The 15,061-nt window shown below is 43.7% G+C and overlaps 1 protein-coding gene across 9 annotated transcripts in view; it reads right to left on the bottom strand.

The window, feature by feature from the left end:
* Nucleotides 1-11,230, bottom strand: part of LOC309688577 (prospero homeobox protein 1-like) — a 35,703-nt gene extending 24,473 nt beyond the window's left edge. The window contains exons 1-3 of one of the 9 annotated variants that reach the window (XM_082504401.1): nucleotides 7,879-8,094; nucleotides 6,233-6,734; nucleotides 1,170-3,224 (exon numbers count right to left, since the gene is read on the bottom strand). In XM_082504401.1, coding sequence (XP_082360527.1) covers nucleotides 1,170-3,158 — 1,989 coding nt within the window. In that variant the 5' untranslated portion in view covers nucleotides 3,159-3,224; nucleotides 6,233-6,734; nucleotides 7,879-8,094. Of the gene's footprint in view, nucleotides 1-1,169; nucleotides 3,225-5,140; nucleotides 5,219-5,876; nucleotides 5,903-5,939; nucleotides 6,043-6,117; nucleotides 6,202-6,232; nucleotides 7,189-7,878; nucleotides 8,095-11,033 lie in introns of those variants that run through there. The other 8 variants (XM_082504403.1, XM_082504405.1, XM_082504400.1 and 5 more) reach the window with 8 other exon arrangements.
* Nucleotides 11,231-15,061: the final 3,831 nt, after the last annotated feature.

Below are 15,061 nucleotides of genomic sequence, written 5' to 3'. Positions count from 1 at the left end.
AAGCAACAGCCGAAGGGCCCCCCGGGCTGTTGACAGATCTTTATGAAATGAAAAAAAGAGAGAAGAAACGACAATGATTGTGGGCTTTTTACAACAGCGATGGATGATAAGAGGAACACAAGAGAAAACACAAGCAATCATAAATATACATCTTTCCCGAATCCTCGGGCAAACCTTTTGTGACACGCACACACAAAAAGACACGCACACACGCATCCATGCACACAGACACACAAAAGGCTCTGCACTCAGGTGTGCACAAACGAGGGAACCAAAGTGTTAAGTGTACATATTCACTCGCTAATAATATCGACAACAGGTACAAAGCGGTAGGATTAATTAGTTAAGCACATAATGAATGTTAATGATACGAAGACAAAAAAAGGTAGTGTGACGCCAATCAAACTTTTATGAGGGTTAAGGGGTGTTGAATACTTAGGGACTAAGGAGGTACACAGGAAACGGAGAAGGCACTGAATGTTTAAGCTATTAGTCCCGTGTCCCCAGGGGATTCAATTTGAGCCTCCCATAGGGGATAGCCTCTTTATCCACAGGGCATGATTGGGGCACACAGGGGTTAAACTATAAGGCAGGCTATATAAGACTATTGTGTGCCAAGTTCCAGGAAGCTATTCCCCTCCTTGCTCTTCCAGGCCATTTTTATAAAGAGAATTGGGGTGGTTAATGTCGTGGGGGGCCTAATCTTTTGCGAGTAAGCGATATGTGACAAGAAGGCTTTTAAAGCACTTAGGTTTGAAGATGGAAGAAAAAGCTGTAGGGTGCTGTGAGAAGGAAGAGGTATGAGTGTAAAAATAAATACAACAATGCAGTACAATGGAGAGGAGAACAGCAGTGGGAGGAAAAGTGATTCATCAACAATTTCTCAGTTTCTTAGGCTAGTTTCAAACATACTCAAAAAGATTTGATTTTTAACTCTTTGTGGCTCAGATGCAGTGTTTCGAACCTGTATCTATGGGGAATTACCACCAGAAATCTGATTTTTCCCTCCCCCTGGCTTACAGAGGCATGAGATAGTCTGATGCCTCTGTAAGTTGGGACCACACAATGTTAAAACATTTATTTATTTGGCCTTTCAAGCGTCAAACGCAGCTGAGACCGATAACACGCGCACACTCACACGCACACCACCCTGATTTGTTAAAGGATACATTGCTGCCTGAGTAGGGTGAGATGTCAGCCATGTCCTGGAGATCACTGCACTCAGACTTGATGAGGGACAGGGAGAGCCCCTCGGCTGTGCTGCCGGGGTGTGCTGGAGAACAAGAGCGATGGTGGTGCCCCAGGTGATGACCTGACGACATCTTGGTCCTCAAGCTGGTGCTTTCCCTGGACAGGTCCATGGAGTCTGGTGAATTACGGTCCTTGCCTGTATAACTACCTGGGGGTGCGCCAAGAGGACTCTGGAAAGGGTAGCCCATGAGAGGCAGTGGAAAGGGGTGTCTAAATGATGGGGGGCTGAAGCCCATGGAGGCAGAGAGTGAGGAGGGGTGAAGGGCGGGGTGGTGGTTTCCACCGTGGGCACCCACAGCTGAGGCCTGGTGGTGGTGCTCACTGGGTGTTTTCCTCACTACTAAGGGCAGTGCCTCAGTTTGGTCATTGGTTGCGCCGGGGATCCCGGGCATGCTGGTAAAGGAGTCGAGCGGATTGGGAATGATGACATCGCCAAAGCACTGCAGCCTCTGGTTGGCGGTGTGAAAGTTGGGGTTGTCTCCATTGACAGCAGTAGGAAATCTTTCAGGAGGTATGGAAAGTGTAGGAAAGGCTTGCTGAGGTGTAGGGCGTGGAGGCTTTGCAAACACCTTAACCACTGTGTCCACCACCTGGGTCATGGCAGAATTGAGTTCCTGCTTCAGCGTTTCTGCCAGCTGTTTGCCTTCAGCATGCATCGAGGAACCCGGACCTCCGTGTCCTTTGTTCCTGCTAAGCCCTTCTCTTCTTGGCTTCTCTCCGTCAGCCAGCAGGGCTTGCTCCTGAAGCAATGCCCTCGCCCTGTCTATGAAATGGCCCGGATCCAGGTCAGACATCTCATTGTCTGAGCGCAAGTCATCTCCACCCCGATCGTCACCTCCGTTATCAGACCTGGCTGGGCTGTCCTCTGACATGTTTCCTATGTCATTGTGGAGGTCGTTGTGTTCTGAGTCATCAGTTGAGTCGTATATCTGAAAGAACTTCTCCTGCAGCTGCCGTAGTTGCTTCTGCATGTCCTCCAGCTGCAGTTTGAGCTGCCGTCGCTCTTCCTGCTTCTGTTCCTTTCTCTGGCATACCAGCTGGGTGAAGCTCTGCTGTTGCTGCTGTGGCAAACGCTGTTTACGCTTGTTCTCTCGGCTACTGCTGCACACCTCGCCTCCCCGTGGGCTGCTGGGGGCCTGCTGTTGAGACTGAGGAGGTGGGCAGTCCAGCTCCATGTCCCGTTCTCCATCCATATCATGGTCACGCTCATGACGGGTAGCAGCAGGTACTACCACGCTGGGGGAATGGCTCATGCCACGGATAATGTTCTCTACGCGAGCTCTCTTGGCACGCAGGTGTTCATCATTGAGACGTTCTATGTCAAAGGTGGCCAGGCCAGGAGGACGGCCAAATGGTGACAAACACTCTTGTGGGGTGCTGTCCTGGGAGGAGTTACTGCAGGCATCCTCTTGGGGAGCATCAGAACTTGCATTAGAGAGCCCTGATCCAGGGAAGCCAGAGTCCCCTCTATCACCCCGGTCCCCTCTTTCTCCCCTCTCGGGCCCTCCTCCATTTTTGGCGATGTTATTCTTGAGAAGCTGAGAGATAATGGTGGTGCCAGGGAAGGGCATCATGGTGTCCTCGTATGAGTTGGCCCTCTTCAGTAGCTTTCGGAGTACATTGGACTTGGACTCACTGTCACTAGCTGACACAACGCCAGGCCCACCATGTGGCTGCACAACGGAGCACTCCATGGAGTCGGTGTCTGATCCGTGGTGAGAATGAGAGCTCAAAGAGTTCATGGCACTAAAAATGGCTGCTTTGGCGCGGGCAATGTTATCAGTGGTGGCTGTGGTGACTGCTGCTGTGGAGGAGGATGTGCTGCCCACGGTCCGCTTAACACCAATGTCCACACGTCTTCGCTTGGTCTGTCTGTTCAGGAGGGAGTCGCTGTCATGGTCCGGCATCACGGGCTGCTGCTATTGGGCCATATCCCACACACCCAGTCCTCTAGGATCAAAGCCTCTGAGTACCTGGAGGGGGAAAAAAATCACAGCTGCATGACTCACCAAAGTGAAAAATATTTTCAGAATCTAACTCCCTCACTTCGGCCTGTCCTTAAGCAAGAACCAAAGCTGTACCAAAAAAAAAAAAAAAAGAAAGAAAGAAAAAAGCTTAAACATTTTTTCATATACTGAAAAAGTCAGAATCCGTTAACCTCTAGAGAATTGGAGTAGCCGATTCGATGGGTCTAACCTAAAGATATTTTTCTCAAAGCAGCAGGGAGTACCTCGTCTTAGTTTCTGCAAGTGATGAACGTTAAACATTCATGATTACATTTAGGTAGTAAGGACACAGGGCTAAAGGGAGACGGGGTCAGAATTAGGCCTTGGCTCGACATTCCAGGGCAAAGTCCTACATTTTATCCTGTCCCATGTTACATGCTGCGCGACACTGAACCAATTCCCACGGAACACAAAGCTGCATAAAATTATGATAATTACTTAAGTACTTGTCCTCATTTCCATGATTGTGCAGTGAGAGCCAACGTAGGAGCTCACAAAATCAAATAAAAAGAAACAGGGTTAAGATCATCAAAAAACAAAAAAACATGCAGGAGGATGCCGTACACATTCTACATATCACTGCACACACTTTACTGAAGCCTAAAACGCTGTCGGTCAATTCAACAAGAAATTTCAAAATATTTAAAACCACGTTTAGTCTTTGCGCAATTGTAAAAGTCCTGCATTCACATTAATCAATATGGCCATCATATCGTACTCAATGGGAAAAGTGACACAAAAAAGAAACACAAAATAGGCCTATTGATTATGGTGCCAGCATGAGCTCACTTCTGTGTTTTTTGTTTGTCTTTTCATCTGGCAAGGGCAGTTAATTCTGCTCAAATGAATAGGTCACGCGGGTCAACTCTGGCAAGGAGCAACTTAAAGCGCTCTTACAAAAAACCCTAATGCCCTTCTGAAAGCAAAACGTTTTGTCAGTACAGGGCTGCATCAATAATGCTATGTAAGCAGCGGTGGCAGTGCCTCAGTCAGAGCCATATCAGATGCAGCCTATCTCAAATGTTATTGTCAGAAACAATTTAATATTTCTGTAAAAAAAATTACATATTTTGAGGTGAGTAATTTGTGAATTGTTTCAGTGTTTTCTTAGGATAAAAGTGTAGGTGGACATTTTTATTTTTATTTTTAAACAAGACAGTTTTTGTCAGGACTCGCAATGGCTCAGTCAGAAAATGATAAAATCTAATGAATTTAAGGTAACTTAATTTTTTATAGTGTGCAAACATAAAAAATATTGATTTGGCTCACATGGAAATGCAGCTGCAGTCATGTCACATGGCGGATTCAGATCTATGTTTATAATTTAACATTCAAAGGCATTCATTTCGAAGGCTCTCTTTGAAGTGCAAGTGAAAGCAAACAGCAGGAGAAATTTCTCTCTTTTGATTCAGGAATACTTTTTCCTCAGCTACAACTAAAAGAAATGTATCATCTTTACATTGTCAGTGCATGTGAAAAGACTTTTTAAAAGACTTCTGTCTTGCCACTAAGGCCCACACTTTCACACTGCATGCACACACACACACACACACACACACACACACACACACACACACACACACACACACACACAACATCGCTGTTGGCTTTGTTGCAAACTGTGCAGTGTGGTGCACATGTTGCACATGGTATTTGATGTAATTCAGGGAGGAAAAATTACATTTTGTAGCAGATAAAACTGTGAAAGTACAGACTTACTGGATGCACACTGGGTTAAACTGTGACACCAGTATTCTAAAATAAAACATTTGATAAATGCCTTTGGCTCAGGTCGTGATAGCCATATCCAGGCATACAGACAAGACCTGATACATCCACACGAGTAAAAAAAAAAAGAAAGAATGAAAGAAGAAAAAACGCACTTCACTGTCTCGGGAAACTTGCTTGAAATAGTCACCAGCACCTGTCTTTGCCGAACACGCACCTGTCCCCTATTGCCCATGCGCACTCTCACACTCTCCCGTTCTCTCTCTTAAAGAAAAAAAAACTTGCAACAATTTTAAGCATCTGTCATACTCACATACAGAAATTCACTCAAACTTAAAGGATACACCTTAATTAAAAACTCATAAACAATACACGCATAAAAGGACCATTTAAACCTCTCACGGAAAAAAAGGAAAATGCAAAAAGTTTTTTTTAAAGGAGCAAAGTTCAAGTTTTAAACTCAATTAAAAATAATTCTTTAAGGTTTGAACTAAAAGTCCGGCAACATTTCTTCAAGTGAGACTGAAATCTGTTGGTTTGGATATCTGTTTAGTTGCCAGCGAACAGACTTGGATATCAAAAGAGTTGCGCACACAATCGAAACACTGCGCTTTATCACATCTGTCCTAGAGAGCTACCGCACAAGATAGAAACCCCATTTACCAACCGGGAGGGCTGAGTACCTCGGTAGTTTACTGTGCAAGACTCTTTGTTTGACTTATCAATTAAAAAAAAAACCCGTAATGAGTCGAAATAAGACTTAGCCAATGGGACAAAGACAATATGAGGTCATAGCAAATTCACAGTTTACAATAAGCGCGGAGGAGAGCCAAACACATGAAGCCTAAAAAAAACAAAAAACAAAACCCAAAACAAAACCAAAAAACCAACCAAAAACAGCCCTTGTTAGAAATCACGATTCCTTTCGCACAAAAACTCGCTTCCCAAACTTACTTTTTTAAAGTTGGGAAATCAACTTGATCTCTGTGCTTTGATGAGGAAGGCTGGGCTACCGCTCGCAAATCATCCTCGAGACAAACACGGGCTGCTCGCGCAACTCTCACCACAGATCAAGATGAGGGTACGAAACAGAGCAAATAATGTCGTATCGAAATGATTAGCAGTTGATTACCATAATAAATTTCCCCGTTAACGATGTTTGATTTGTTTATTTTTTCCGCCCACCGTGCGCAGGCGAGGCAGAACGAGAACAAGAGAGGGAGGTATCCGAGGACAAGGTTACTTACCCTTTTGATGAAGAGGGGGACAACCTGAACTCCTGCGGGGGGGAAAAATGAGAATACGCGCAGGGCACCGAGGATTGTTGTATGCTGGAATATAACAGTGTCTCAGAGAATGAAGAGCTGGAATAAAGTCGGCGACGCGAGCGAAAAGAACAAAATAGGGGAAAAATATAGAAGATTAAAAGAGCTCTTGCGCGTCGGTCTCTCCCTCTATCCTGTGCTGTGTGAAAGAGTGAGAGACATAGAGAGTATGCTAGAGAGAGAGAGGGAGAGAGAGCGCGAGACCGCGTGTATGTGTGTCTCCGAGGCGCACTGGATGCAGAGGACTGGATGCTGGAGCGCTCCTCCGCCACTAAGATCCACTTTAAGACACGGCTGAAGGAAACAGGAAGACGTGCGCGTCATGAGCGGCGTGATGTAACGGTCGCAACCTACCAATAAGAAGCGTCCGTCGGGTCCGGAGAACAACTCGCTGAACTTGACCAGAGAATGGGACTTGAGCATGCTACCAAAGAGAGAGAGAGAGAGGAGGAGAGAGAGAAAAAAAGGAAATAGCAGTCTTACTAATGTTTCTTCACAAATCACCGACGACGCGAGTAAGAATCGTTACACACTTTGACATGACACTTCTTAAGCAGCGGGGAAAATCACAACACACAGACACACACATACACATGGCTATGTTATTTATTTTCATGGTTATTCTTTAAAAAAAAAAAAAGAAAGTTTCTGTAATAAACGGTTTAAGTGCTGCGTAGTCCCAGGAAATGTGGAATAAAGTGTCAGTAGCTTCAGCCAAGAATTTTGAATGTTTTTGAAATAATAATTGTTGGGAATATGAATCAAATAAATTGATTCATTTCGAAACGGATTAAAAATCATATTAAAGTTATTGTTAACAGTAAACGTTGTACCGTTTTTACGCAAATGTCTCCAGACATCTTTCAGCCTTCGTTTTATTTGTTTGCAATAAATTTCAAATTAAAGGTCTCTTTTGGAATCCAGTTTTTTTTTAACCCTTCTGTTATTTCAAGTTTCGATCATACTCGATTAGGCATTCTTTCAAACCCAGCCATCTTTAATGATTGGAATATAATAATATTAACTGTGTAATTTGATCCTTGTATGTCAGAGGAAACTATGCACGGCGTATTTTTTTTTTAGATCAGTCATGGGTATATACCGCATATACTTTTTTGTTTTATTTTTATCTTTCCGGCAAAAACACTGCCACACGTTTAGACCGTGCATTCTCGTGGGGGACAAACAAGTTGGGGGTCACTTGAGTATTGGGGGATAAAAATGGCATGTAGAGATATTTTACGCACGCGGGTTTCTCATTGGTTGCACCCAAGTCTGATTAATGGACGAGTAAAGCAAAGCAGCACATCACGCTTACAGCTCTGCTTTTGAATTCAGATTATCCAGAGAAGCCACTGTCTGAAGAAAACTAAACATCACTTTTGTAAAAAGCTCAATTAAGAGCCGAATATCGTCACGAAGCTTCTGTCAGCTTGCTGTCACTAAAATATCCCCCCTAAAGATGAATTCTAACCTGGTGGTAAAACGAAGAAGAATAAAGAAAAAGAATTTACCTGTATGTTTGCAAACCAAATGATTTTCAACATATTATTAGTTTTTCCACCCACCTGTAACACAACCTTGCGCACAGTGACACCTGATCCTTTCCACGAGGCTTCTGATTTATGAAATGATGACGGCTGCTCGCTCTCAGTCCTCCTGCTTTCTTACAAACTGGATGCTTCATCATAACACAGCCGCTTTTGCGCGCGGCTAAACAAATGTTTTAACCTTCGACATTTACAACAGGTGATATTCACAATTTTTTCTTAATATTACGAACATTTTACTGGGGCTGGATTTAATGTTTAGGATGGAGAGAATTATTTTATTCGATTGTTTTTGAGGGTACATGGCACATTCATCTATACTGCTGATCTTACGTTCCAGGTTGGCAAATAATAGTTTTCAGAAGAAAATTATTATTATAATTAAAATTATTATTATTATAGTAACGTAAAAACTTGATTTTTCTTTTTTTTTTCTTTCTCAAATTATATTTAACAAATGTTTTTAAAACGGTTTAAAAAGTTCTTGCACAATTGCTCATGAAATCAGCTATTTTTATTCCATGCTTCTCGCTTCGGATCCATTTTGTTGCACGTTTTTCTTTTTTCTTTTTTCTTTTTCTTTTTCCTTCTTTCTTCTTTCTTTTTTCTTTTTTTTTTATCCTACTGAACAAACAGGATCCTAAAGTACTTAACGAGAAATCTTATTTTCCATATGCCCCTCTGTCAGGCGCCAAAAAGGAAAAGGCGAGTCTCTTTTCCATGTCGCAAGCAAGTGTTTTTTAGGACGAACGAATTGCAACGAAGTCAGCAAAGTTTGGTGTCTGGAGTGGCTTTTCCAAAGCAGGTGTCCCGGCCCCCCTCCTGCTCCCTAACTGGCCTGTGGCTGATTTGGCCTCGGCTCCCCTGGGTGCCGTCGGTGCGCACACAGGCTGGAAAAACAGGCCGGGACATTAAAGAAAGCGTGTTTGGAAAAGGAAGACTCGGATGAGGTGTAGAGGAAACGTGTGGTTTAACACTGGCTGCTCTTATCGCGGCCCATTCCAGGTGGATCAACCCGTGGATTTGTTTCAAACTCCCTCTCTCCTCCCCACCACCACCACCTCTTTTGGATCGAGTGCGACACACCTCGATGCCCAAGACTGATAATACGCTCTGACATTGCACACTGATGGCCGAATTTACTGACATATTTATTAGAGCTGTGCCCAAATGCAGAAGGAGGGAGGCTACAAAAACAATATTTCTCCCAGAGGTGTTATAAAGCCACATTTTTATCTCGTGCTGAGTGGTAATAAGTGCACGCACTCGGCGCATGGTATGTCGAAGTGGAGAGGAGCCAGTGGATTTTTCCTTAGTATGAATTTTGATCAATGTCGCCATTATTATTATTATTATCACTGTTATTATTATTATTATTATTATTATTATTATGTAGCCTGGTGAATTGAATGTGAACAGACCTAAGCCGGTGGAGATTTCATGAATTTAAGTTTCCTGAATTAATGAAAGAATGAATATTATTTGGCAGAAGAAGAAATCTCTTGAGCAGCAGTTATAAAATGACCTTAATCAGATAATGACTTGATGAGCTCCTACAACAGCTCATTTCTTTTCAGAGAGACAGTTTTTGGAGAAATGAGAGAGCGACACAGAGAGAGAGAGAGAGAGAGAGAGAGAGAGGGGGGGGGGGGGGGAGAGAGAGAGATTTGCGAAATCATAAGCAGGGCGAGATGGTAGCGCTAAAAGCTGTTTTGTTCCGGAGAGGTCTCCGGGTCCCTGAATAAAAAGGTTTAGGAGACAGGACAGAGGAGAGGAGAGGAGGATTTCGGGATTCGAGTGTAATAAGTGAGTAGGAGTCTGAAGTCCTTGTTGGGCCTCATGTCCAGGACTTAATGTATTCAGCTTTCACGGCGGAGATGAGGATGCAGGAGGAAAATGTGCACTTGTTTTTGTGGTCAAGGTAAAATGGAATCTGAAATATAAGAAAGCTCCATAAGGCCCCAGCGCTGTAGTAAAATAACAGCAATTTACACATGTTTATTAATGATATTACTCCTTGGCTACCGGGTTGTGATAACTGGCACAGTGTGTTTACCCCCCCACTCCGCAACCACTACCACCCTCCGTGACCCACATCTCTCTTTCTAGGCTACAAGTAGTGGCGATTATGGAGGCGTGTGCTTGTGCGCGTGCGTGCAAGAGGTGGCGGGGGTTGGGGTCATCCTCTATCGCCTGTTTTATGGCAGTTCACACGCACGCACACAAAACACACACTATCTTAAATTCAAATATGCTTTATTTGCATGAATGGGTATTGGCCATAGCTGCATAAGCAAATGTATGACACAACATAAAGAGAAGCTAACAGGGAAATATGAGATGCATGTGCAAACCAAACACGGAGCAATGATAAACAGTGACACACACACACACACACACACACACACACACACACACACACACACACACACACACACACACACACACACACACACACAGCCATGCACACGAAGACTGCACATGTAAAAATATTTCCATGTATATATATATGTTTATTCTGACATTCGGGATAAGGTCTGGGGGATAAAACACACCTTTCTACAGATTAACCCAGTTTCCAACAGTTAGATATGAACCTGTTCGCTCAAACATCTCATGGATCTTGTCAGGCCTGCCTGAAAATAATAGCCAATTAAAAGAATGCTGCTCAGTGAGGCTGACGGGAATATGGCTGCAGTCGAACTCATTAAAATCACATATGCCGCATATTCCGAACATCGTACATCTGCTTTGGACGCGTAAAATCTGACTATAGCTTTACGTTAACGTGTCGCTCTGATTTCTGTTAAGTCTGAGTAAATTATTTCTTGGAAGAATCTTTTTCTTTTTTTTTTAAATCATTGGCTATGACGGGAGCTGGGCTAAAGTCAACAGGAACGAAGGGCGCACTCACACATATCAGCACACACACCCCCACACACACATACAGAGGGGCACACACACAGCGCCTTGGAGGTGCTTGGGCGAACAGACATGCTGGGAAATCGCCTGGAACTGTATTAAGCCTGACGTCCTTAAAACAAACAATGGCACCATGAAATAAGGGCTTATGCGCTCAAAGTCAAAGAGCCCCTTTAGCAACTCTCTCTGTTTATCTCTCCCTCTGTCTGACACACACACAAGCTCTCTCTCTCGCGCGCGCACGCACTCACCATTTCTTGGGGGGTTACACACTCAGGCTCGCAGCTCCATCGGGAGGGGACCAACTTTGCTCCTATGAACTCTCACCTGTCAACATGGAGCAGAGGACTTTACTTGGTAAACATGAAAGGACTTTAGCTGTTTACTTCTGGCGGTGACTTAGCCTGATTTATCCCACTGCAAAGCCACGGTCACAGCTAGTTATGCGAGTGCTTTTCAAGGCGAGGTTAAATCCACACCGATCCCCGTTCAATAATGGGACGATTTGAATGCGTAGCTGCATTTTCAGCGACTTCAGTTATTTCCACTGGTCACCTGTCTGTGCTAGTCCAAGCTGATTTGACTGGATTAAAGTGACACATCCAGGTAAACGTTTGGTGTGGCTTAAGATGCCATCGCCCCATATAAGTTATGATTACACTAAAAATCTCGTCATTTTTCGAATTTAAATACAACTCTTTACCAATGAACTCTGATCATATGTTTTTTTCCCCCAAACATGGTGGCCCCGTGTCCACAAATAAAGCAGCATCACCTTCTATGTTTTTCGGTGTAGTGTGGCATCAAGTTCTGCATCTGCACCACCTCTGCCTGCAGTTCTTTTCTTTTCCCCCCATTTTTTAAAAAAATATATACTTCCACAGCCACAGAGCCCCCGTCTGAATATGCTGTTTGAAAAAAAAAGGAAAGGCAAGAGCTGTAGCAGATAAGCGGCGGTCTGTTTTCACTCCTCTGATCAGCGGTAATTATATTTGTTGGCGTGGAGGCAAGTGGTCCTCCCCGGGGGGCGTATTGTACTCGACTCACTCCATGTCATAAAACAAAATTACAAGGAAAGGAGAAGATATCCTACAATAACAGAGGCGAGTCATGAAATCAAAGAGGAGCTAAATTAAATCTGAAGAGGGGGGGGGGGAAAGTCACGGAAAATACATTAGTGCTATGAAGGACAAGGGCAGGGGGCCTCAAATAAAACGCAGGTTAATGAGTTTTTAATAGCTTCTACGACTATATGGTTGGTTAACACACACACACACACACACACACACACACACACACACACACACACACACACACACACACACACACACACAAAGCCTTCTCCACCTCACTGAGACATTTAAGAGTAATTAGTGATCATTTAAGCTTACCTGTGCTTCAGCCTATCCGCACTTACCCAAATACTATAAAGAGAGGCGTCTATATGGTCTATAGTGACAGGCTTAAGTAGCTTTAAAGTGCCTCTCTCACCACATATTAGTCTCCGGTTATAAGTTTAGCTCTTTGAAACAGTCTGCTCTCCTGTTACAGTAGTGGACATTCACACTTCTCCTCCTACCTGTTGGCACCCTCTTGCCTGCTTTATGTATCTGTGTAACCTCTGACCTGCAGCGTGGATGTCTGGCCTGCTTTACCCAGCAGGACCTCCCCAGCAGAGTGGCCTTTCGCTGGTGACCTCTCACTGACCTCTCACACCAGAGGAGCTCAGTCTGCCTTAGCAGAGGTCAGCGGGAGGGTAAGAGTTATAATTGGCCTGTAAACACATACATGGAAACAGAGACACACATAAACACATACACAGACTAACACTCACCTTTGAGGAGAGTGCTGATTTCTGGTTACTCGTTACCAGCTTATCAAAATAAACACAACTCAAATAGGGAAATATTGTTATTCTTGTGCTCCTCTGTGTGTCTGCTCACTGTAGTTACTTTGCAAATTAAGATTTGACATCAAATTAAATTTACCTAGTTTATGGACTGTGACGGTCCATTCTTATGTATATTACCCAGTACATAAATTTACTATACTTAGATCACATTAAAATGCAAGGAGATGTTATACCATTGAGTTATAATGCACAATGTAGGGGTCATTTTTGTGACTTTTACTTAAGTAAAGGATGTCACTACTTGTTCCACTAGTGTGAATTTCACCATGACATTACTTTACTGTCTCCCATAGTTTTTCTATTAGTTACTGTGTTTTACATTACCTATAGGATCGAGTGTTAATGTATGCATGTAGCTTGTAATTACGCACCATCTATCCTCTGTTGGGCCATGCATGAACATGCCCCAACCACAGGTTAAAAACCAGCAGCCTCAAACTGCTCATTTAAGTTAATGCACACACACACACACACACAGAGGGCACGCACACTCGAGAATCTGCTGTGCATATACACGGGCTCATGTTAATGCAAACGCGTACACACGCACACGGCGTTTTCAAAGACTTCCCTGTGGACAGAAGCGTCTGCCAGCGCTGCTATAAATCACATTGAGGCTGGTGCTGAGGGCAAGGCGCACCTTGTCCACATCGCCCCCACTCCTGGGCTGAATAAACCATAACATCCTGCCTCTCGTGCTGCCCGACGCCCTCTGAGCATGACCCTAGAGGAGACCCCCCCCGCCCCGATGCCCTCATCTGCCCTCCTCCTCCTCACTCCATCCCCGTCATTGTTCCCCCCTCCTTTCCAGTCTAACTTGTCTATCTTTAGGAATTTTAGCTGTTGCTGTGGACTTTTGGGCAGGGCTCTGTTTACTTGGAACAATACACAACCCCCTCCTCATCTTAATTTAGGACCTTTTTTCATTCCAATGACTTCCTGCTAAAAGAGTGGGATTAGTGAGGGGGGGAGCAGAGAGAAGGCGAACACTGAACAGCAAAACAGCAGGAAGCAAGCATTTATGGGGGTGGGCGGGGGGGGGGGGGGGGGGGGATGGGATGCTGACACCCTCATCCTGTCGTGTGCCTACTTGGCACAGGTGTTCTCGGCCAATCAGCTCCCTCTGTTCCATTTACCTCAGGGTGTGCCGAATTTGGCTGAGAAGGTGCACCTTCCTTTCATGACCCTCTCTGGAGGAAGTATAATGTTTCTGGAAAGAAGGAGAGGATTTTGCAGACCGGTCAGGAGAGCCAAGTGTACAGGCTTATAATAGAGCAGATAGCAAACAGACACATAAAAGTGAACAAAGACCTTATGAAGTGTTGAGTTATCTACTGACTATGGTTCCCTTGATTTTTATGGCTGCAGCGGGAGAAGCTAAGCAAACAATCCACGCAGTGGTTGGTTCTTGGCATTCCAGTTGAAGGTCTTACAGTAGACAAAACCCACATTGGAAAAGAAAATCTCGGCTGTGTGTTGCTTGGCATGAAACCACCGCGCTGATTACTTCCTCTAAAATTCAATTTCTAAAATATCTCACAGTTGCCAATAAATCCAATGATATGCAAGAGTGTGTTTTAATTTAAAATGCTATTTTCTGAGAGAAAGGTGGTTGAGATGTTTTTGGGTTTTTTTAATACTTTGTTGAAGCACAGTTACAATATGTTTGGGGAAACTAAATAAATGTAGCACTGTATTTATTTTTTTTAAGTTGCGTGGTGTAATGAAATAAAATGAAAATAAATTAAAGTGCAACAACTTTCAAACGATTTAAGCACTAAATCATCACATGACAATGTAATAAAATGTTGCTTTCAGTGAACATGTTATCATTTTGAATTTGATTGTCAGTGTTTCAGAAAAAGCTGCTACATGGATAAGAAACGACTGGAAATCTTGTATAGTGTTAAATTCACACATGGGCAAATGTCACACAACTACTTTTTAACCCAGTAACAGCTCAACAACATGACTGGGTATCAAAGGGGTATTTTTGAGGGAATGTTGGGGAGGAGGTTTGAAATGCTGACTCCCTCTGTGGAGGCCTTATTAATTACTTTACAATTAATATAAATGACAATTGGGGAAGCTAGAACATGTATAGAGGCCATGTAAATGGTAAATAATGCATATGTATACAGGATTTGGAGAAATATATGTTACTGTCTAGACAATACTTCCAATCCATCCATCCATCCATCCATCCATCCATCCATCCATCCATCCATCCATCCATCCATCCATCCATCCAACCAACCAACCAACCAACCATCCCTTTAATGCTTATCCAATTTAGGATTACAGTAGCCTGAAGGTATCACAGTCAGAGGGTATAATCAATTTAGAATACATGATAACTCATGCATG

This window comes from Aulonocara stuartgranti (genome assembly GCF_965226115.1).
Source record: "Aulonocara stuartgranti genome assembly, chromosome: 15".
Lineage (NCBI taxonomy): Eukaryota > Metazoa > Chordata > Actinopteri > Cichliformes > Cichlidae > Aulonocara > Aulonocara stuartgranti.
Note: the sequence above shows the minus strand (reverse complement) of the source record. Positions and strands in the feature narration are given on the sequence as shown.